Source organism: Haliotis cracherodii, unplaced genomic scaffold (genome assembly GCF_022045235.1).
Source record: "Haliotis cracherodii isolate W230 unplaced genomic scaffold, xgHalCrac1.p SCAF_8, whole genome shotgun sequence".
Lineage (NCBI taxonomy): Eukaryota > Metazoa > Mollusca > Gastropoda > Lepetellida > Haliotidae > Haliotis > Haliotis cracherodii.
In genome coordinates this window covers 10,064,768-10,089,416 of record NW_027266341.1, presented here as the reverse complement: position 1 = coordinate 10,089,416, position 24,649 = coordinate 10,064,768, and the positions used below count along the sequence as shown (strand labels likewise).

Here is a 24,649-nt window from a genome sequence, read left to right as displayed (position 1 = left end):
ATGTTAGTTCGTTATAACCGTAGTTCGTTATAAGCATATATACAGCAAATGACCGGGACCAAAAAATAAATTCGATATGTCCGTCAGTTCGTTTAAAGCGTGTTCGTTATAACCGTAGTTTACTGTACATGCAAGCTTCAAGCAACACGAGGTCGGGATATCTGACTGAGACAGTAACATATGGTTAAAGAAATCCAATCGTGTGCTAAAATGATAAGATATGACTCAGTTTGACCCACTAGAAATGTCAAATTCTAAACATACGGAGAACTGTCATGATATTTTTAGAGATTTATCAGACATGTTCAATTGGTTGACAACACGCTTTTCGCATTTACATTTTTAAATTATTTCATTCTGACATCTTAAAGTATAAATTAAAATGGCTAAATAAGCGAAAAAGGCTTCAAGATACAAAAAGTAGCTTTTGGCCGGTCCGTGACCAAAGAGGATTTTATGCCCCATATGTGTGTTTATGTCTTTATCTACATCGCCTAGGAAAATCAGCTTGGTTCAAAGACATGCTCATGTTCAATAATAAAAAAAACAGGTTCTGAAAACCTCTATAATCAGACTTTTTGAGATATTGCTTAATGTAAACATTTAGTGTGAACAAAGTATAGTTATTCATATAACATACCTGATAACTTTCATAACAATTTTTAAAGTTTTTGCTAATTTCTGTAAGAATACAGATCCTGTTGGACCAAAAGGGCCTAATCACACCTTGTCTTTTGTTCAATATATTCGTAGTTCTTTACTAGCGGAACTTATCCTCCATTTTGTTTGTTTGTTTGTTTTTGAGTGAGTGAGCCATCGAGTGTGCGACCGACTGACGGCAATATTTCAGCCACATAGCGACAAGAACTAATGGTACATTCACATGAAATATCAAGAAACATATCCCAGATATATGAATATGTACATGTCAAACAATTTAGACAAATTTAAACACACCAGTACAGTTATGGGGATTGCTTTAGGATAAGTGATTGAGTGAACATGGTTTCGCGATGCTTTCCAACAGTATCACGTAGGGGTACATTAAACACAGGAGATCAACGGATCAACGCCGTGCGCGAAATTAATAGAGGAAATACGGTATGAACCCGGAAACACCAATCCCTATGGTGGCCTTAATCTTAATGTATGTATAATTTGCAGTAAGATATTGGGACAGATCTCAGTGTTTTGAAAAATATGTTGGTTTTATTGTGAAATAAAAACATAATAACATGTATATATGTGTGTGTTGCAACTGAGTGATGTAATAATACATCTGTGTAAAGCGAAGCCATTTTGAATCCGTTTCCATATCCAAACTGCATTCCAACTTTTCAACTAAACTTCGTCTGCCGCGAACCTTAATGCAACAGATACGACCGCAATCTTCGGGTCCGCTGAAGGATATTGGAAGGATGCCAAATATCAAGGTGTTTAGCGGTACCTCACATCCCGATTTGGCTCAGAAAATATGTGACAGACTTGGTATTGAGCGTGGCAAGGTCGTCACCAAGAAATTCAGCAATGGAGAGTGTTGGTAAGCACATGGTGTGGGGCATTGTTTGGCCTAGGCCTAGACCAAGTCTTGTCACATGTGTTTTCAGTGCATAATCACCGAAATCACAAGTCACGAGTATCGTCAAGTCAATAACCTTTCTGTTTTCAGTATGAGGTTCACTATGACACAACATAAGTTAAAAATCAATTACTCGGTTTTATAATATATGGAACGAATCATTGGTCAGTTCGATTAGTGGCGATATAGAAAACGTCACTTTTTCACATGGGGCCCATTTAGGGTTTTGCGTTCTCCTTCAAGCAGTGGGGCTTGTAATGTAATAATAATATTACTGTTACATCTTGAAAATAATCAAATTAAATCTGTATCCAGAAGTTGAATGTATCTTCACCATGTTCTCAGAAATTCCTATGTCTTTTACATATCCTCAGTTGATTATGGGAAAGGAATATGTCAAATTGTCCAACAGCGTTATTTAAGATATCTGTTGTATTTAAGATATCTGTTGAAATTTATATTCTGACCAACAAGGACTGGTCGGCTCGGAGTCCGTATACTGTGTCTGAGTGGGGTATTCATGTTAAACTGCGGCATGGTATCTCTTTGGGCTAGCACTATAAATCGGCATCAGTCCGGACTAGTACAAGCAGCCACACCCACACCCACATGCCTGCACGTCGCTATATAAATGCAATAATCTTGGACGAGACGTTACACCCCATTTCACTTCACTACTTCACTTATATTTGATATTGTGTTCATATTAAGTACCACAACATTGTGTGTGAAGTGAGTAAAGTTATGAATAATTTCGCACATATTAACTGAATCGTATAAATATACTATACCATTCCATCATGTAATTTGTAAGGCATTTATCAGGGCTCTCTGAGAGGCCGCTGTTTGACTCTGCAGCAAATGTTGATGGAAATTTGCTATTGCACATACAAGGATTAACCTTGACTGTTTTACCCATGATAGAAAATCCCCCTGGTATAAAACCAGTGAGATTTTTTGCGGTGATGAGATTTCGCAAATTTTCAGAGACATTTTGTCTTCCCACAGTGGAAACTGTATTTGATTATCAATTATGTTGCAAAAAATGTTACTAGATAATATAGACAATGCAATAGATACATCTTCCGATATTTTCGAACATTAATTATTGCACTGTGAATATTTAAATATATTAGCACTAGTATCAACAAATATATGCATTAGTATTTATATTTCTGTTTATTGTCTACTTTAGGAGAAAATACATTAATATTTATGTATTAGGAGGAATTATTTGCGAGAATAATTATCATGATTATAGATAGGCATGTTTACTACCATCAGCTGTTCAATTCGTTGGCATGCGTGGGATCAAACAATTTATAGGTCTTCGACAATGTCTGTTAGGATAGTAATTTAATATATTTAAAGCGATGACATGAAACAGTTGTAAATGGTGTTACAGTTTGTTGGCAAAAAATATATAATTAACATTCCAATTCGTTCGTCAATTTCACTGTCTTCTAGTGTCTCCAGTGTGTACTGTATCAAAGACCAGGTGTCTGACTGTAGCCAATGAAATCTTATCAATATGGGCTTTTTTTAATTATTTAAAAGGTGACAGTTCATTATACATTGATTTTTGCTCCAGGTTCACCCTTTTGTTTAAATAAGCAACAATTAAGTCATTTATTTTCTGCAGAAGGCAGCATGTTTGCCATGTGCAGCAGCCAGAAAATGTTTATAAGTAACCTGAAGTTGAAAAGACTGTTGACATTCGTGATGTTTGAGTTACATTTGAATGATTAAGTCAGTTTTCAATAAATATGGACAAATCTGGAAGCAGACATATCGTAGCATATTCTAAAAAAATCTCCATCTTGCTGTTTGGCCACTAGAAATAGTTCAAAATTCGTACGTAATTCATGCACGTTGGCCATTTTCAAGAGGGTATACGTTCATGAAAACCAGTGCTGTCTTATCTAAAGTCTAGACAAATCTCATAAAAAATGTGATCGTTTGTGATCTGCAATTTGTATATTCTTTAGGAGAAAGAGTTGTAGGTATATTCATTTAGGTTTGGTTTAGTCATTCCAAATTCCAAATTTGCTTGTGTTTTGAAACTTTACCCGTGATTTCTTTTTCTCTCTTGATTTCTGCACGGATGCACATACATGTACGTCTTTGATTTCTGCTAGGATTTAAGTGACAAAAAATACGGCTAATGACTTGTTGTAGATCACCGAATACAACTTGACAATCAGGAATACAAAAAATGTAGTGCAAAGCTCCACGCAGTGCTATAGGAATCATTAATGCACAGTAAGAGATGGCATGCAGTGTTACGAGTGTGCAAATCACTGTTTCGATTGACAACTTTGAAGATTGAAGAAACTATCAAGTATTTTTTTGTTGACATTTTTAGATACAGTAGATCAGGGTCCACACAAGGAATTTTCTGACATGGGCCTTCCATGTGAAAATTTCAAATATTCCCGAGATATGCCCATACAGCACAATGTTAAAATGCCTCATTGTATTTGAAAATGTGGGCCTAGAATTATCCCTGGTAGATAATTTTACGCCTTTTTTATGCTTGTAGATGAAAATGAGAGTGTCAATGAGGATAAAACTATTGAAAGATGTTCGCTATTTTCAATCGCACTGAATTAATGTTCATGCGATATCTCTGACAACTATGAGGGAATATCACGGAATCACGGCCTAAGTCAATCCCTGCACATATAATACTTATGATCAAATGTTATGGCATTGCAGAGGTGACTTGTATTCCACTGAGGACAGGTGAAGAGAGAATATTTCATGTTAAGATTTACATTATTGGATTCAACAATGTCATGTTAGATTCTAACACAGAATACCCCTGATTTAAAAAAATCAAAACTTTTAAACAAAATTCCACCTTTTGTAGAGAATGCTTTTCCCCAATTGCCTCCTACAGTCATTTCAAAAGTCAGAATTTTTTATCGTGTTTATCTTTGTTCACCCTTAATACAATAACGCTCCTGAACAAGAATAGGAAGAGTTAAGGACGAGTGACATTTCCTTGTAGACTACCACTTTTACCATAATGTAGATGGCTCCAGTAGATAATTTTTGCCGATGAGTAAATGCATTTCTAATCCTGTTGAGATAAGTCCCTGCGTATTTCACACAGCTCATTGCTACAATCACAGAACATGTTCATTAATCTGTAAACTGAAGATGAAAATGAAATGATAAGGGCACCTGTTGAAAGTTTGTGAGAAAAATGGGTCATCAGTTAGTCAATACAGGTTTACAGCTTGACCATCTGACCTTTTGTATCTGGTTAAACGTACAATGATAAGGCCACTTGCCATGCTCCTGGAAGCCTGTTATTTAATGTTTGTGTATACTACAGTCATGACTGGCCACACATGATGGAGCATGGTCAACACACGGAGTAGTGGGTGATGACTCTTACATAATGGTATCCATGGTGTCAGGGTAAAATAATCCACTTTTCTAGCATTTTAAACTTTCAGTTTGACATTCATTTGGAGTTTCTTTGATGTATAAATGTTCATCCAGTGGGAGGGGCGGTCGGGTAGCCTAGTGGTTAAAGCGTTCGCTCGTCATGCCGAAGACCCGGGTTTGATTCCCAACATGGGTACATTGTGTGAAGCCCATTTCTGGTATCCCCCGCCTTGATGTTGCTGGAATATTGCTAAAAGCGGCGTAAAACAATACTCTCACTCACTCATCCAGTGGGCACAAATGTTTAAATATCAACTGCATCCAGAAGAAATAAAAAATATGAAACATTTAAGGTGAAATATATTAATTAATTCGTAGATTTATCTAGGTTTGCTAAGAGCATGAAGAGGCCGATATCAGGCCCCAAGTCTGCAGCAAATGTCAGTTAATATTACCAAATTGGAATTTGTGTCCTAATTTTTGTTAAAACGTAATTAACTACATGTATTACAGTCTATGCCAAACACTTTAGAGTATACTATCCTGAACTTGGCTCTTAGCCTTATTTTCAGTACATTTTAGTGTTATGAGTTTGTGCTTTATTAGCTGATCTTAATTGACTGAACAAAATATTATTTGAGTCAGACTTTGGACGAGCGACTAAAGTTGCAGTCTGCTATTGTTATGGATTGGACAGGTGACTTCTATATATCACTGACCGTATTGAGCAAAACAATGATTCCTTTCAAACTTCCCTGCCAAGGGCACTTAGTTTGGAATCCTGCATAAATCATTATCTGTTTTTATAGTTAGTTTCTGAATAAGCACTTTGTTTTTTTATCATCATGCAGGTTTCGGAATTCCTTGTCTAAGAGTGTCTATGGCATTGTAAAAATTGTAATTGTACCTCAACATGCTCAAGGATAATTTTGTAATGCCTGTATTGCATACTCTGAAATAATATGAAGCAACTTTTGCAATATTTTGACATGGGAAATGAGACCTGGGAACAAAGGTATTGCACAACATGAGCATGGTGAGTGCGATAAACCCTGTCATGTGGAAATTGAAAAGGGTAATATTAATCTCAAAACGAAAAGGTCACACCTTTTTAACTTACACCCACATTGGGGGGCAAGGGTGGCCCAGTCGTTTAAGGCACCGCGATTCGCTGTGCAGAGTTGCGTCCCTTAGGCATGCCAGAAACCTATGATTGTGGGTCCGAATCCCGGTTCGCCCCAATTATGTTTCTAGGTTTGTCAGCACCGTACCTGTGTTCGTGGGTTTCACTGAAGTGGTAAATGTCCGAGACCTGCATCACTTTGGGCTTTCCTCCCCCATTAAGCTGACACGCCGTGATATAACTGGAATACTGTTAAAAGCGGCGTTAAACCCAACTTACTCACTCACTCACTCACTACACCCACTCTCGGATTCCAGGTTATAATAGGTCTTCAGCAACCGATGCTGGCCATAAGAGGTGACCAAATAGATCTGATGGTCTGGTTCGTTGTGATTGATGCGTGGCCTCATACCCTAACATTGTGAATCTTTGCGCACATTATCCTCTACTTCCCCATGAAGATATGGGTTAGAATAGGTCTTCAGCAACCCATGCTTGCCGCAAGAGGTGACTAATAGGATTGGGTTGTCTGGCTCGCTTACTTGGTAGATGGATGTCATTGTATCCCAATTGCGTGGATCGATTCTTGTTATGTCAATCACTGGATCGTCTGGTCCAGATTTGTTTATTTACAGACCTCCGTCATATAGTTGGAATATTGTTGAGTGCAGCATTAAACAACAAACAAAACATTGTTTACTGGATTGTCTGGTCCAGACTTGATTTATTTTTGAGTGCGCTGTTAAATACCAAACAAATCCTAACTTACAACTTCTCATGGGTCTAAAGATGGGCCTCAGCTATTGGTTCTGGATGACAACTAGTAATTTTATGAAAGCTATCAGTTGAAACTGTCTTTTTAATATTCATCGATTTGTGTAAATTTGTAATTCTCTGTTAACTGCAGTGACGTGACTGACAGAAGATCATGATGATGCAACATCGTTGAATGATTGTTTTTATGTTATTATGTTTTAGACGGATCATCCCAAAAGTTAATTTCAAAAGCAATTAATGTTAGAATTAAAACTAAACGACTTAAACTTCTATGTTATTTGAATCAAGGGACCACCTCAATATATTCAACTCTTAACATTTAGGCTGTGGCCATGCTGACAAAGACCCCTTGACTTTCATGTTTAAGTTCGAGTACAGGTAATGATTATAATGAACATTTTGGTCCTGCTGCAAGTTGATTCTTCCGTGCCTGTCCGCAGTGTTGAGATTGGGGAGTCCGTGCGTGGAGAAGATGTGTACATCATCCAGACCGGGTGCTCCGAGGTGAACGACATGTTGATGGAGCTGCTCATCATGATCAACGCCTGCAAGATCGCGTCAGCGTGTCGGGTCACTGCTGTCATACCCTGCTTCCCGTATGCAAGACAGGATAAGAAAGACAAGGTAGAGTTAAATGTGTTTTAACTTCTCGACCCACATGGCCCAACCATACAGAACGTGTCCCATGGTGTTCATCTGGCTTTGAAGGGAATAGCGTTTCTGCTGGTGCAGATGGTTGCCTGGTATAGAGGCACATTGCAATGATGGAACATTTTTAGATGTTTGGTACGTTTGATTACTGGTGCAGATGGCGAGTGCAAAACTTATTTCAGAAGTCCTCAGAATGTGTAGCTAGTTTTGCAAGACTGATTTGTAATAAGCTGAAGTCGTGGTGAACTGGTCCAGAATTATGTCCTTCAAAGGTCTACCATCATTAACATGATTAAATTTTGAGCTATTCTCAGCATTCAGTTTTGTAATCTAGGGTTAGTGGTCTATCATGAATTCGGGGTGGTTGGGTAGCCTAGTAGTTAAAGCATTAGCTCCTCACACCGAAGACCCAGGTTCGATTCCCAATATGGGTACAATGTGTGAAGCCCACGTTCGGTGTCCCCCGCCGTGATATTGTTATTCTTATAAGAGCGGCATAAAGCCATACTCACTCACTCACTCACTCACTCACTAGTATGAATTCCTAAAAAAAAGTCCTTATAAAATCCAAATCGTCAATGACAGGTAAACATTTGCTCCTTTTAAGTTGGGCCCTTGAGGATCAGGGGTAGAATAGGTCTTCAGCAACCCATGTTTGCCGTAAAAGGCGACTATGTTTTGTTGTAAGAGGCGACTAACAGGATCTGGTGGTCAGGCTCACTGACTTGGTAGATGTTTGTCATTGTAACCCAATTGTGTGGATCGATGCTCATGATGTCAATCACTGGATTGTCTGGTCCAGACGCGATTATTTACAGAATGCTGTCATTATATTGGAATTATTGCCGAGTGCGGCGTTCAACAACAAACAACAAAACATGTAAAATAGTCCCAGCACTAAGATTGTTCTGTGCAGGTAGGGCATGGTCTGTGTTTTGGGGGCTTTTCATCCCATATACTCTGACATGCTGTAAGTTTAATGAATACTATTCAAAGTGGACTTAAAGCGAATTCACTCACTCATTGATAGTCCAGGGATCTTCAGTACAGAATCAACCCCATGGGTATCTTGAGATGCTATAGGTCCACAGCAACCTCTAGTGGTCACAAGAGACGTGGTCGTTAACGGCATGGGTCATTGCGCACAAAATCAATCACCAGATTTTGATGGCTGGAATATTGCAAGAAGCGGTGATTAAGCGAACAAAAAGAAGCCTCAGTCTTGTCAAAAGGTTAGTGATGGGAATACATCTGGTGAAGTTTGGCTTGAATGCTGAGTATGTAAAAGGTAAATTGGTTGTCTTGTGTTCCAGAGTCGTGCTCCCATATCTGCCAAGCTTGTCGCCAACATGCTGTCCACGGCCGGCGCAGATCATATCATCACCATGGATCTTCACGCCTCACAGATTCAGGTCAGTGGTTTCGATAGTGGAAGTTTGTGATGTACAGTAAACTTGTCTGATATATCTGTGCTTTTTAGAAATAAGGAATGTGTGCACAGTCAGAAAGAAATGCGAACATTAGTGACTTGTAGTGTTACCATAGAGTTCCAGATAATTTTTGTCATTAAATAAATATATCACGTGTCTAACCACGGGTCCGGGTAGTCCTGTGGGTACCCGGGTCCTACTCAGTACCCACCCGACCCGGGTATCCGAGTTACCCGTCCCAGCCCTAGTTGGTACAGTGGTACAAGGCCTGGGACCCCAATTATGTATTTTCGAGAGCCTGGAAGATTCACAAATATGCTCACTCAAAAGAAGTTTAAGTTTCAAATGACTACACTTTATCTGTGATGGTTAGTGGGTATTGCAACACACAGCCTTTCAATTGTGGTTCTTTATGAGTAGTATATATTTTACCTGTGCTAATTCCATTTGCATGCTCTCAGGGCATACAAATACTGCAGTCTGCAACTTAAGGTGCTGGTTTGAAGCCAGGGTCAAAACGTTTGGTACCAGTGAAGATCCGGGTTATAATAGGTCTTCAGCAACCCATGCTTGTCGTAAGAGGCGACTAACTTCATGCATGTCATCGTATCCCAATTATGTAGATCAACGCCCATGATGTCAATCACTGGATTGTCTGGTTTGGACTTGATTATTTACAGACAACCATGATATAGCTGGAATATTTCAATGTGTGGCTTTAAACAACAAACACAAAAAACATTTGGGCTAGTTTGTGTAGCATACATTTTACTAAAATCCAATGGAGATGATGTCAGGTGACAAGTTTGGTGAAATAGAATTAAAGGTTTTCGGCAGAGACTGTTACCATAGTTACTGGCTTGGTGATGGATAAGTGGACATTCAGTTTACATTCACAGCTCACTGAGGATCATAACTGAAGCTGTCTATTGTATTGTGAGAAGAAACAGATAAAGATTAGGAAATAGCAGGCTGAACATTCATTTGGTTTGGTGGAAGGGTTTCGTTAACATATCGATACATTTGGCACAGTGTATCAAGACAACATGATTGTCAGTTGACCTATTTGTATTCCCCATCAGTGGATGTAATTTCTCGTGCAGGTGTTAGCCGATAATGGGTGACACTCTATAAATTCAACAATCATAATCTTGCTTTGTCCGTCGTTCGTCCTACTCAGAAAACTCCTGGTCCCATGAAGCTGACTTTTCACCTACCTGTTCCCACCAATTTTGGATGTTGTTAATTTGTTGCATGTGTAGTTACTAGTGGGGCTCAACTAGTGTTCCATTTTTCGTGGTATTTTAGAGTTTGACCTTGATTTGACCTTTGAACTTCAACCACATTCAAAGCTTGGTTGACGCACGTCATTGTATCCCAATTGTGTGGATTGTGCTCAAGATGTCAATCACTGCATTGTCTGGCCCAGACTCGATTATTTACCGCTGAAATATTCCTAAGTGCTGCAATTTACAACAAACTAAAGAAGAAACAAACAAATCTTTTTCTATTCTTGATTATGCTTTTAGTTGTAGACAATTTGTGAAGTATCACAATGTTATGTCTCCTGTTGATTCTATGTTTCCTTTAATCTTGTGGCAGGGTTTCTTTGACATTCCTGTTGACAACCTCTATGCGGAGCCTGCCGTCCTGAAGTGGATTCGTGACAACATCACTGACTGGAGGAATTGTTGCATTGTCTCCCCTGATGCTGGCGGTGCCAAGAGGTTAGTTGGAATTATGAAGCACATGTTTCACATCATGGTTGGAAAGAAAAATAGTAACAAATAAAGTAATTTAAAATATCACAGTAACAATAAAAATGGTGAAAACTGGTGAGTGCCTGTGGCCATTCTGGATTTAAAAAGGTCTCCAACAACCAGCGATGCTTATTTGTGGCAATTTTGTGGATTTGGTCACTCTTGGTCACCTGGCTGATTACGTGTCACTGTACTGTGATGGCATGGATTGTGTCTCATTATATAAGCTGATGGATTGTCTGGTCCAGGCTAAGTGATATACGATCCGTGAAGATTCCGGGGTAGAATAGGTCTTCAGCAACCCATGCTTGCCGTAAAAGGCGACTATGCTTGTCATAAAAAGCAACTAACGGGATAGGTTGGTCAGGCTCGCTGACTTGGTTGATGCATGTCATTGATCCCAATTGCGTGGATCGATGCTCATGATGTTAATCACTGGATTGTCGAGTCCAGACTCAATTATTTACAGACCGCCGTCATATAGCTGGAATATTGCTGAGTGCGGCGTTAAACAACAAACCAACCAACCAACAGACTACAGGCCAACAAGTAAACAAGTAGTGGTGACACCATCATTCCATTTTGAAATCCCCAAGGAGATCTATGTTTTGATCTAGTTCATCTAGAGTACAATTCAATACAGAGCTCATGTCATGACAGATTAACTGTAATAACACGAAATAATCAGGTGGTCCTTAATTTGTTTTGGTAGTATATATTGGCCCAGGTAAATCCCTAATAAACTAAGCTTCTTTTCAGTTTCCAGTGCTATGTTTCAGGGTGACGTCCATCGCTGACCGTCTAAACGTGGACTTCGCGTTGATCCACAAGGAGAGAAAGAAGGCCAATGAGGTGGCTTCGATGGTGCTGGTGGGAGACGTGAAGGACAGAATTGCCATCCTGGTGGACGATATGGCCGACACGTGTGGAACTGTATGCCATGCTGCTGAAAAGTGAGTGTGTGTTATGTTGTGTGTGTGCGTGTTAGGGAGGACTACATACTGGAGACTGAAAGGCCGTCATGGGGATGACGCATGCTGTTGTCCAACCAGAACTGACGAGTACTGAAGTGCAGTACTGGTTGTTTGTAGACTTGAGGACAACTGGTATGATAAAATAGTAATATATGCATTGTAATTTAATGTATTCTAATGTATTCTTTACCTGTCCGGGGGCGGACGGGTGGCCTAGTGGTTGAAGCACTAGCTCGTCATGCCGAGGACCAGGGTTCGATTCCCAATATGGGTACAATGTGTGAAGCCCATTTCTGGTGTCTCCTGTTGTAATATTGCTGGAATATTGCTAAAAGCGGCGTAAAACCATACTTACTCATTCTACCTGAACTGGCCACCAGAACATTGGTTATCAGGTTGTTCAAAATTTGTGTTACTATTTGTTGACCATTTCTAAATGAATTTGTAGGCCTAATTGGTTGGAAAATATTCCTCCACACAAGTTGCATCATTTTAAGGAAACCACGTATAGTTCTCTTTCAATTAGAATATTTTCAAGGTTATGACATGCGGTGGGGTAGCCTAGTGGTTAAAGCTCTTGCTCGTCATGCTGAAGGGCTGGGGTTTGATTCCCCAGATGGGTACATGGTGTGAATCCCATTCAAATGGTGTAGTGTAGTATATATGTTTTGAAAATTACTTTAGAGTGTGGAATTAAGCAATGATCATGTGGACAGAGGTCATGCTTGATATATGATCTGTTTGTTTGTTGTTAACGCCACTCTCAGCAATATTCCAGCTATATGATGGCGATCTGTAAATAATCGAGTCTGGACCAGACAATCCAGTGATTGACATCATGAACATCGATCCACGCAATTGGGATCGATGACAATCATCAACTAAGTCAGCGAATCTGATGACCCGATCCCGTTAGTCGCCTCCTATGACCAGCATAGTCACCTTTTACGACAAGCATAGGTTGCTGAGAAACAACAGATACCCATAACTGCTTTTGATCCTCTGTAGGTACAATGAATATTATTGCGCGTCCTTTGGGATGCCATATATTTTTTTCTGTGTCCATTCTCTTCTTTTGTGCATACTGGACGCACATTTGTGAGTTGCATAAAACCCTGAGGTTATGACGAGCCCTGTCTTCTTTCAGACTGTTAGAAGCTGGTGCAGTGAAAGTATTTGCCATCTGTACACACGGTATATTCTCGGGCCCCGCCATCTCCCGCATCAACAACTCCATGTTCGAAGCAGTCGTCGTCACCAACTCCGTTCCACAGGAGGAAAGGATGAAGATGGCCCAGAAAATAAAGGTATGTTACCATGGCGATAAGGTATGGTGAGGAAACTGAGATGTGCTAAGATGGACAAAATCTTTGAGTTGCCGAGGAGATCAAAGTGGTCATGTAGGAAGTTTAGCTGTTTCACATTATGTAGACCTGGTCTGTAATAGGTGTGAATTAAGTGTCATTGATTTTAAGAAAAATAACTTCAAGCTGGAGTACACAAGGTGCCTGTCTAGATTTTACGCAAATGTGATCTTTTTGGTTTGTTGTTGGTGTAACTGATTTGCAGAGTATTATGAAAGGACTATGAAAAATGGCTGATAACAAACTGTGTATTCATCATGGATGGCTAGATTCAAACTGCAAAAGCTTCATATAGCGCAGAATTTTTTTTTCATTCTATTTTTGAGTTTCATCATGTTTATGGGGCCAGGTTAGTGGGGCAGTATGGAAGAACAGTGGTGGAGCAAGTTCAGTCAGTTGGGCCTTTAGTCAGTAACCATGGTAACAGTAAACCTGGAATTGTTCCTACCAGGAAGTTGACAGTATCTGAAGTCCTACAGATGTATCCTCTCTCGTTATTTCTTGTGACAACTTTTCCATTAAGTGTTGATGTTAGTCTTGCCATAGGAACTAGATGTTTGGATGTGAGGTTTCCTCTTTGGAGCAGTGGTGTTGCTGTTTACAGTTCAAGCAAGTTGGCAGCGCTCGATGATCTTGGATACCTATCTGTATCTTGATGTAACAGAAAAGTAGCCACTCTCTTGATCTTGCAGGAAGCACGGGTGGCCCAGTCTGAAGCACCGCATTATGCTGTGCAGAGTTGCGTCCTTATGATAGTAGGGGTGAATCCTGGTTCGCCCGGAATATGTGTTTAGGTTTGTCGGCACCATACCCGTGCTAGTGGGTTTCACATGTGCGACCTGCATCACTTCAGGAGGGAATAGTGTTCTAAGCCAGGTTTGTGGTGTGAAGTACTTACCACATTAGGTGGTCAGTGACTTCGTCATGTCAGAAGTGATAAACATACAAGCGTAAGAAAGAAAAAATCCTAGATGGCAGTCCTCCATCTTCCCGAGGCAAGAGTATCCTCTAGCCTTTTTATCAAAGTTTTTTTTCCATCCTTGCCACATCATACTTTCCTGTGCTAAAGATGATTGGACTATCGCACATATCGATAGTCCAAGCAGAGAAAGTTTCACAAAATCAACATCCACTACTGGAACACATTCGTAGGAAAGTGATTTACCACTGTCTGTCTTTGTTGACATAAATATGTCTATTTCATCTTTGAGATCCCCCAACAATATCCTATGATTTTGTGTCAGGGATGAAATTGCGAATATTTTCGTAATCTGTCGTCGCCTATTGTGGTCGCCATCTTTGTGAAACTATACAAGGTTGGTGCCAGGGTCGAGCCAAGAAAAGTGGCCTTGATGTGGCAAGGATAGAAACTAGGCTTTGGTATTGGCTAGTGGACACCCTTGCCTCGGGTCCAATACTTTTCATGACATTTCATGAGTTTCCTGTAACCTTGATATTTAATGTTTCCTGTGGGCCAACAAGGGTTCTTGTCACACCTTGCAGGGGCAGTCAGGTAGCCTAGTGGTAAAAGTGTTCGCTTGTCACGCCGAAGACCCGGGTTCGATTCCCGACATGGGTACCAAGTGTGAAGCTCATTTCTGGTGTCCCCTGCCGTGATATTGCTGAAATATTGCTAAAAGCGGCGTAAAACCATACTCACTGTCACACCTTGCAGACATTCTTCATGGACCTATTGCTGTGTTGTCAAGTTTCAATTTTTGAGGGTTGATTTGCCTGTCAACTGGCTATTTTTGGAACTGCAGAAGTCGAGAGTTTTTATATTAAAATGGGCCTTGAGGATTTCCTTCCACTTTGTATCCTTGCGCTTGTACGTAACAGATTGGCGTCGACTTCACGCAGGAATGATAATGGGCCTGAGTCCACGTTATGGCAGTAGACGCAGAGTATTGGTAGTACTGTGTTGGTTGACAGTGCTGGAAGACAGTGATGTGGCTGATGCCTTCCCATTATGGGGATTCTATGGCATGGTTGGTCCACTGTACCTCCTGTTGTAAGAGCTGACGACCGAGGTCATTGTACACTGCTGGATCCCTGTTTGAGTGATGCCGAGCTGGTTTGCCTGATGGGATATTTACAGCTCACAGTGTTGTAGCTTGAATATTGCTGACTGAGGTGTACAGCAATATTAACTCACTAGTGTTTCACAAAGGTGTGGGGGACGGCTTTTATTGGGCTAATGGTCTGCCTGCTCTATACCTGGCGTATATTGGCAGGCTGTTGTAATGTAATAAAACTTGGTGTAAGGTATCTCTCATTTTTTCAATGCCTATCACATCTACATGTCTACCCTCCAACCCCACCCCTCAACCATTCTCCACCCTACAACCCCACCCCTTTGTCCATTCTCCATCCTCCAGCCCCACGCCTTCGTCCATTCTCCACCCTATAGCCCCACCCCTTGTTTAAGGGGGTAAGGATCCCCTCCTCAAATCAATACCCTGCATCCCCCTTATCTAAACTCCCCCACTCCATCTCCACAAGTCCTCCAATCTTCTTTAGACCCCCACCCTCTGATCTCCCACCTCCCACCCTCAGATCCAGGGCTCAATTGAAGGAACTTGATTTAACCTGCCCCAGGCACATGTTGACATGAAAAACTAGTTGCACAAGACAAAACCAGGTTGCACACTTGTTCCATAATTTTATCAAAGTCAAAACATGCACATAATCTTGAAGTACCCACAGCTGGATGTCAAGCCCCAATCAGCGTTAGAAACGAACAGTTTCAGTCCACTAGTCCTTATAATGATAGCATATAGCAAAACCTTTAAAAATGTCAAAATTCTACTAGTCCTTAGGATACCTTTACTATTGGGCAGTTTGGCAAGGACTTTAGGACTAGTGCCAATTTCTAACCCTGACAATGCAGGGATTATTGATGAAGTATGGCAAACAAAGCTAAGAGATATTGAGGAACATGTGTGGACTAGTAAGGCTTAGACACAAATTTGAAAGATTTTGATATGCATTTACTGCACAGACATGATTATTAGGTTTCATTTTTCAATAATAGGTTGCACTGGTGTATGTCTTGTACAGCTAAATCAAGCCCTGAGATTCCCCCACCCAATATTCTCAACTCTCTTGTGTACACTTTTGTAGTCATGTAAAATGTCCTGTCAGCCTTTGTGTGTCTTCGATGTTTAAACTCCACATCTTAATCCTATTGTGCTTCTAGTTGAGTATGCTGTAGATAGTGTCTTCACAGTGGGAAGAAATATAGGAAATGATAATGTAATGACAATTAGTAATAAGATATAATATCAATTTAGTGAAGACTGAAAAAAGGAACCAACTTGTGGTTCTGTGACATTCTGCAGAAATTGTAAAACGGAATATATTTTCTTCATTGCAATCCTTTATATGTTTCTTTTATGCGCACTTGATTTATTTTTCTGTCCTTTGTCTCGTATTGGTGCTATTATTTTTTGATGATCACTTTCTTTATTTATATCTGTATTTGCACAGCATTGAAGAGATTAAAGTTTATGTTTAAATAACATTATACAGTGTGGTGTCAAAACTTTGTAGGGTGAGGTGAGCCTTACGACTGTATGGGGAAACAACAACAATGTGGGTTCAAATCCCAGATGGGACTCCGCCTTTAAAAAAAGTGACTAGTGGCTAGAATTTGTGCTTGACTAAGAAAGTGTAATCCCAAACATGACATGTTATGTTACAGCTGTACAATGTATAAGTCTTAATTTATGGGATGTGGCAAATCTAACGTCAAAATATGTTGTCAAAAATCTATATTAAGAACTGATTTCTTCTTAATACTATTCTCACGCAGGATATTATATTGGACACATAAAATATTACTTTTGCTGATTTAGCACATTTCATATCTTGGAATGTTTTTTTCATTTTGTTATAAAGTAGATAGTGTAACTACAGTTCACACATAATTTATCTATTTTAGACTGTCCTTTCTTAGAAACTAAATAAATAGGTGAAATCTTGATATTTTAAAGCTTTAATTAGCTTTATAGTACTCCATGGAAAAGGCATACTCACCAATTAACTACCTGCAGATATCCGACCCGTGAAGATCCGGGGTAAAAAAGGTCTTCAGCAACTCATGCTTGCTGTAAAAGGTGACTGCTTGTTGTAAGAGGCGACTAACGGGATGGGGTGGTCAGACTTGCTGACTTGGTTGATGCATCATCGTATCTCAATCGCGTGAATCGATGCTCATGATGTCAATCACTGTATTGTGTGGTCCAGACTTCATTATTTAAATACCGCCGTCATATTGCTGGAATATTGCTGAGTGTGGTATTAAACAACAAACAAACATGCAGATATTCAGACAATCAGGTCGAATGTCACTCTGATGACTGATATCCATCATGGTTGCAGTGGCAGCATATTTTTCAAAACAATGCAATTGTGTTAAAAAAACAGGGAAAATAGGTGAATGAGGTGGTTTAGAACACAGAGTCGCAAGGTAATAAACATGTGTTTGTTTATCTGACATACACTTTTCCTCGGAAGTGATTAACCCGAAATATCTGTTTAATTTTCGAAACATGTTGAAAGTGTTGAGACTGTTAAAAATCAGAAAAGTAATCAATATTACATATCATTAATTGAACAGCTGTCTGAGGTGCCTCCCATGGGAATGGGTGGGGTGGGGTGAAGAAAAATAATTTGTTACCAAGCAAAACTAATTTCTTAAAAAAAACATGTCTCTTAACTGATTTGAACATACTACAGGATTGTTAGGAAACTTTGTTAATTTAAGGGACACTAGATGAAATGGAAGAAAAAGCTTTTTTTTGTTTCTGATCATTCTAAACTCTATCTGCAAACTCACATTTTGTCATTTATGTTGATCTGACAGTAGATTAAGTGAGGATAAGAACTTATGGATGATCAACTTCTATATTACAATTAAGAGTGACGTTTCGGTGTAGGTTCTAACACTGTTATCAAGCAAGTGATATACAGAGTGTGGTTGACAAGTATATATACAGGTAGGAGGCAATGTTTATACAGTAGAGTAGACATCAGATGTAGTTATACTGGAGAGGAGAAGCCTGTTATGTACACACAAGGGTAGAAAAGACAATCATCTGTGAAGTCAGTGACATAAACAAAGGATGAAGTCATTAATATAAACAACAGGAAAATGGCTGTTTGGGGTCTTTGATGAGTAGATGGTACGCGGGGGCGGGGTGTGTGTATGTAATAGCCTTGGTCACGGTTGATTGACGGTTGGAGTCTTTTAATGTTGATCGCTTCTTGTAGTTTTCTGATTTTGAAGTCTTTGAGGTTGGTTGTGACTTCAAAGCTTCCAAATGCCTATCAAAGAAGTGATTGTAAGGCTAGAACAAATAACGGCAGTGTTTCTTGGGCATTGGCTCATTACTTGTAATACTGTGCATCAGTCATTTGATTATTTTTCATATTTCTTTGTCATACAAAAGAGACTCTGTTTTGCTTGCTTGACGACTGACCTTGTATTTAAGATCCAAGTTCCATGTGTAGCCAGTTGGGTATGTTGGTACTCTTGGTTGGGAAAATATTAAAAGTGTCCCTTATTACTTGTTTTCAATAAAAAAAAAAGGTACTAATAGTCTCTATCCTCACTCTGTAGAAAAATGTTTTGTTTTTAAGCAAAACGGACCTAGTGCTATGTGTCTGTTTCACATTGAAATATTGAACTAATTACATTGAGTTAAAAATTTAGATAATTAATGTTAAAGCTTCTAACTAGGTAAATTTGATATAAACATACATTATCAATTTGATTTAACACGTTTAAAGATGTCATTTTCTTGAACACATATTTCAAATTGATTTAAACATACCAATTTATTCTACACTTATTTCTAATTGATTAAAATATGCTGTTTTCTTGAACACTTATTTCATATCCATCTAAATAGGCTGTTTTGTTGAACACATATTTTAAATCTTTTTTTAACATGACATTTTCTTGATACTTATTCCTAATCGACTTAAACATGCCACTTCAATGTTAGAAAATTGTTGGTTACATGGTGACATATTTTATGTGAGTTGTTGGGATTTGTGTTGGCCATGTGTATGTTGTAGAGCCTTCACCTCCCTCTTTCTCTTCTGCTTCAGCTGATTGACATTTCTTCCATTCTCGCTGAGGCTGTGCGAAGGACTCATAACGGAGAATCTGTCTCTTTCCTCTTTTCCCACGTCCCCTTGTAACCACGGAAACTGCCCGTTTTAGTTTTGCTCATGTGGGTGGTATTCAATCTTTGATATTCTTTGTAATCCTTACTTTACCACCCAGCCGATTTTGCAACCTTACGCCATTTTCTTGAACCCTTATTGTTATCTCATTTTCCCAACTTTTGTATTTAATCTTCAATACTTTCATTATGTGCTGCCTTTTTGTGTGACCGTACTTCTCCTATATTGTGTGCATGGTTCATTATCTTACCAAATCATATATATTAATTTGACATGTATGTGTACTCCGAACTCATCTGACTAAGCCATCAATCATATGTATTCGACAAGCCTGAAATAATTAATATAAGTAACAAACTGATTAGTATACTTATTGTGTGATATATATATTTAACACAGACCTGTATAAAAAAATGTTTTTGTTTATTATTTGATAAAAGGTGTAAAACGAGTAAAAGAATTTAAGAATAATTGCCACCTGTCAAATGATCTGTACAGATTATGTTGGTACTCGTTTATTGACAGGTTTATTGATATAGATTGAGTACATAAATTATTATCGTCAAAGATAGTGTTTATTTCGGTGTATGCACAATATATTCAATCTGTTATGCTACATTAACATAACTCTCTCCACTTACTGACTCTTTTGTGTGGCGCCTTTCCCCTCTCATGTCTTCTCAGCTAATGTAAACAGTTGGACATTTATTAAACTCTATGATGATAAATCTAAAGATGATATGTTCATAATTAACACTTAAATGTTAATGTTGTTAATAATTACCAGATAATTATGATAAAAGTAATGGCTAATTTGGATGAATGCAACATTTGTGGTTTTATCGTATTTGACATTATGTTTATGGTTGCTGCTTGTTTTTAGATTTTACCACTTGTACTTTTAACATGTAATGCATCTCCTAAAATCCAGGTGTAAATGTAAGTTGCTAAGTTAATTTTGACTTTTTTCACAAATATATTTGCACAAACACGGAAATACAAAAAGCACTAACTTATTTTAACTTTACACAATGTTTCAAGGGATGTAAGCTGTATCACCTTATCTTAAACCAGATGTGTAAATACCTCCTCACAATACAGCACCAACACTAGACAACATTTAATCTTCTAAGCACCTTTTCATATTATATCTGGTCTCCAGTTGTTTCCATGGGGAAGTGGTACATTGTCACTTTGATGCAAACTCTTCACAGACTCACCCAGCAGTGATGAATCAGGCACTGACTGTTGCTTGAATACCATGTTCCCAAAAGCACATTTTAACAGCTTACTATATTAACTTCTACCATGATTTTGAGCATATCAATTCTGATTTGCCTGTCAGAGGTTTCAAATCACAATATTATGCCTCTGATAAATGCTGCTGATTTGATGGCTGCGTCATCAAGGAAGTTTGAACTGTTAAACAGCTTGGTAAAATAACACAATAACCTTTGGGAACTTGGAAGGGGGGTTATCTAACCAAACCACCTTGCAATCACCAAATACACCAACCATAATCAAAACTTAATTGAACCACATGATTGATGCACATAAATCTTTTCCAAAATGTATCGGAAGGCAGTTTGAACGATGATGTCACTCTGCATCACAACACTACCATGAAGATCCGAGGTAGAATGGGTCTTCAGCAACCCATGCTTGCCATAAAAGGCGACTATGCTTGTCGTGAGAGGTGACTAACGAGATCGGGTGGTCAGACTCGCTGACTTGGTTGATGCATGTCATCGTATCCCAATTGCACGGATCGATGCTAATGATGTCGATCACTGGATTGTCTGGTCCAGATTCAATTATTTACAGACCGCTGTCATCTAGCTGGAATATTGCTGAGTGCGGCGTTAAACAACAAACAAACTTATTGCTGAGGCAGTGCAACTGACCACAGGTACACTAACATCTCAAATGTTTGATTATTTGATTGTTATGCTGAATTGGAATTGGCTTGGTTTCTTGAAGAGTGATGAAATTGAACCTGAAATGTCTACTTGCCCAAATAGCCCCAACAAATTTTATAAAATCCTTTTTAAAAACTTGAAATTCTAATAATCTAAAGGAAGATTTTCTGTGAAAATGGTATAATGCTATTTATAATGCTAAATGTTTTAGTAAGTAATAAATATTTTCTGAAATCTAGGTTCTTATGAATGAGCAAATTCCTCCTCACACAAACCTGACTGGAAAAGCACAAAAGAATGCTTGTGATGCACGAACTGAATCAGCAATCACACATGTTAACAAACTATTCACTGCCAATTAACAAAAATATTATCACAAGACCAGGATTACTGTAGCACTGAAAATATGAACTACCAATTTACTAAAATACTATTTCGATAACAAGATTATGTTACACTAAAGATTATACCCTAAGAATTAACTTGCTAAAGTCCTATTTATGAGCAGCTAACAATTTTAACAAACAAGCTCAATAACACTATTACTCTGTTTCCAACAGTAACATTTACCATGTATGTCCAGAACATGAGACTGTTTGAAGCCAGCCTACCAGGCTCAGAGACCTGAAAAGTTTGGCACTGTTGGCTACATTACTATCCTGGCCTGTTCCCATTTCAGCTGTTTGATCTTGCTGTTTGATCCTGCGCTCTAGGAGACTGGGTTATGACTGTCATTGCCTTGCAGATTGTTCCAGCACTCAAGTAGTCTCAGCATGGCTTTCTATCTCCCACCTTACATTTTAGCATTGCTCTCTTCTTAAATACTTTGAGCATAATTAAACATTTTGTCGCTAAGATGCTGCATTTAACATATTTTGAAACTATAGTTTTACCTTGATGAAAAATTGCATATTCATTGAGATAATTTTAACATTTGTTGTTAATTAAAATATTCTGTTTTTGTTTCTTCACATTTCTACGAAGATTTTTTTAGCAAAAAGCAATTGGCAAGATAGGGTGTATGCTTCCTCACTTTTTAGAAATAATGTTGTTATTTGTTTTCTCCACACAATACAGGCCTTGCTATGTGCTATGCGAAATATCCATTATGAACTTAATGCTTTCCAAATTAATGGCGCAAAATATGCAAATGGGTCAAGGTCATTTGAGCTCCAAGGTCATCTTCCAGTTATCCAGTTTGCCTGTGCTAATACTTGGTCTAAGGAGGGCTAGCAGGCTAAGATAGCTTTGTGCAAATGGGCTTAAACCTGAAATTGTTCCACTGTGCCACCCTGACACTTTGTTTATTTTCTTTGCAGTGTATTGATATATCCATGATATTGGCAGAGGCCATTAGAAGAACACACAATGGGGAATCTGTGTCCTATCTCTTCAGCAACGTTCCCATGTAAGAAGAAATAATTCCTCACATTGTTCCTATGAATCTGCCTCAAAGTTGACATTTTGTCGGTACAATTTTGAAAGAAAGAAAAACTGCCCATGAAACTAATGGTCTGCACCTTGATGCGCTGGCGTGGAGCCCTGTGTGTAGGTTTTCTGTTGTGATAAATGAAGCCGTATTGGCCTCATATGATGGAAAAGGGCTAAAAGTGCAAAAGGTTTTTGGTACAGACTGTTTTTATATCATACTTCGTGTCCCCTAACTGTCATAATCAATTCACTTTCCAGTCAGGCCCTGTCTTAGGTGGCGGTCTTGCGAAACCGGGGCCCATGGTCACGAAGTAGAACATGAAGCCATTATAACATATGTCCTCAGTTTATTATTCCCCAAATCTTGAATTTTGCCTATCGACCTCAGTTTGTCTGGTTGACCTCCACCTTAGACACAATGCCATTTACACCCATGAGGAACAAGTGAAAAAATGAATTCAAATTTCACAGACATGGAACATTTTGAAAATATATCCACTAAATCACATAGTATATCATAAAGTAAGTAATAATTTTTATTTTTTTTGTATAATGTACTTTAAGTGGGTGTGAACACAATGGCCTCCACCTTTGACATAAGGCACAATGAAAAATTACTTGTGTTTCCGGTAACCCGACCATCCATTGGTTTCACTGGCCATGAAACAATATATTTGTTTATATGTTATGTTCCCACAAATTATTTTTGACCTACAGATTTGAGATACTTTGCAACAAACATCAGTTCTAAAAATTAAAAAAATGACCCTACCTGCGGACCATGTATGTTACCATGGTGACCTGAAACACAAGTATTTGTTTTTGGCCTGAGGTTAATTCCTCTCAATGGATAAGAAATGATTCAGGAATGCTAAGGCCTCTATTGCAAGCAATGCTTTCTTGTACCAATGTTTGCAGTACAACAAAATACATCACCGATGCATCGTGTTTGTGTGTTGCATGTTGTTTGATGGGCATGGGTAAACATATATCGGTTTCCTAGAAGTGTAGCCATTTGTGTGAGGTATATATTGTAATACACAAAAATGGAATACACTGAAATCTTGTTCACTCAAGTTTAGCTGACTCAGTGCTGCGTTCATAGTGAAGTATGGTCAGGGCAGAGTCATCCTCCGCCCACTTGTTCGCTCCAATAGTGATGACAGATCAGGAAAGATCTCAGTGTCTCATTCTAGAATTGATCACAAGTAACCTATGCTGGTCATAAGAGGGACCATCCCGCGAAGATCCGGGTTAGAATAGGTCTTCATCAACACATGCTTAACGTAAAATGCGACTATGCTTGTGGTAAGAGGCGACTAACGGGATCGAGTGGTCAGGCTCGCTGACTTGGTTGATGCATGTCATCGGTCCCAATCACTGGGGTGTATGGTCCAGACTTGATTATTTTACAGACCGCCATCATATAGCTGGAATATTGCCGAGTGCAGGGATAATCAAGAAACAAACAAACCTCATTCTTGTCGTAAGCTGACTAGTGATGGGGTCGGATGGGTGTGGCTCAGATTTGAATATTTACTTGCCCATCATACAGCTGGAATATTTTAACTGAGGCATAAACAACACACAGCAACATAAACAATATGGATAACTCAATAGCTTTGACTGTCTCATGACTTGAGCCACCTGCTTTCACTGTATTAAGTTTTTGCTAGATATTCCTTCGATTATAATCTGTATGGTCATCCAAATGTGCATCCTTTTGCTTGACGCTCCTCGCTAATCACAAAAGAATAGCCAGTAGCCAGTAGCCAGTAGCCAGTAGCCCAGACAGTGTGGCATGGTTTCAAACCAACCAATAAATGTTTTCTTTTCAACCTGGAAGGCACATTACACAGGTACCGTTGTAACCAGTCCTACGGTAATCTTTGGACATAATTTCTCATCTTCAGCAGTTGATTCTTTAGTCGACAAAGTGAAATGAAATCCTTGTACATTGGATTCATCAATGAATTTATTCCTCCTGTAGAGATTTCATGGATATATATCATGTTGTGAACTGAAGAAAAAAGTTAGATATCTTTCA

The 24,649-nt window shown here is 38.9% G+C and overlaps 1 protein-coding gene across 3 annotated transcripts; it reads left to right on the top strand.

Moving 5' to 3' along the window:
• The first annotated feature begins 1,357 nt into the window (after positions 1 to 1,357).
• On the top strand, positions 1,358 to 24,377 carry LOC139450764 (ribose-phosphate pyrophosphokinase 1). Of its 3 annotated transcripts, XM_071232592.1 has the most exons (8): positions 1,358 to 1,540; positions 7,319 to 7,502; positions 8,843 to 8,941; positions 10,562 to 10,686; positions 11,499 to 11,672; positions 12,841 to 13,000; positions 19,175 to 19,299; positions 22,491 to 22,578. In XM_071232592.1, exons 1-7 carry the CDS (start codon positions 1,368 to 1,370, stop codon positions 19,265 to 19,267), a joined length of 1,008 nt encoding a protein of 335 aa, XP_071088693.1. In that variant the 5' UTR covers positions 1,358 to 1,367; the 3' UTR covers positions 19,268 to 19,299; positions 22,491 to 22,578. The 3 variants fall into 3 exon arrangements, with proteins under 3 accessions (XP_071088693.1, XP_071088694.1, XP_071088692.1); XM_071232593.1 differs by lacking the exon at positions 19,175 to 19,299 and having other exon boundaries at positions 22,491 to 24,377; XM_071232591.1 differs by having other exon boundaries at positions 19,175 to 22,573.
• The last annotated feature ends 272 nt before the right edge of the window (positions 24,378 to 24,649 follow it).

What these genes read in the sequence shown, in the direction of transcription:
- LOC139450764 (XM_071232593.1), top strand. Translation starts at nt 1,368, where the DNA reads ATGCAACAGATACGACCGCAATCTTCGGGTCCGCTGAAGGATATTGGA. An exon ending in GACAGGATAAGAAAGACAAG is followed by an intron (nt 7,503 to 8,842) that starts GTAGAGTTAAAT and finishes CTTGTGTTCCAG; the next exon opens with AGTCGTGCTCCCATATCTGC. An exon ending in GTATGCCATGCTGCTGAAAA is followed by an intron (nt 11,673 to 12,840) that starts GTGAGTGTGTGT and finishes GTCTTCTTTCAG; the next exon opens with ACTGTTAGAAGCTGGTGCAG.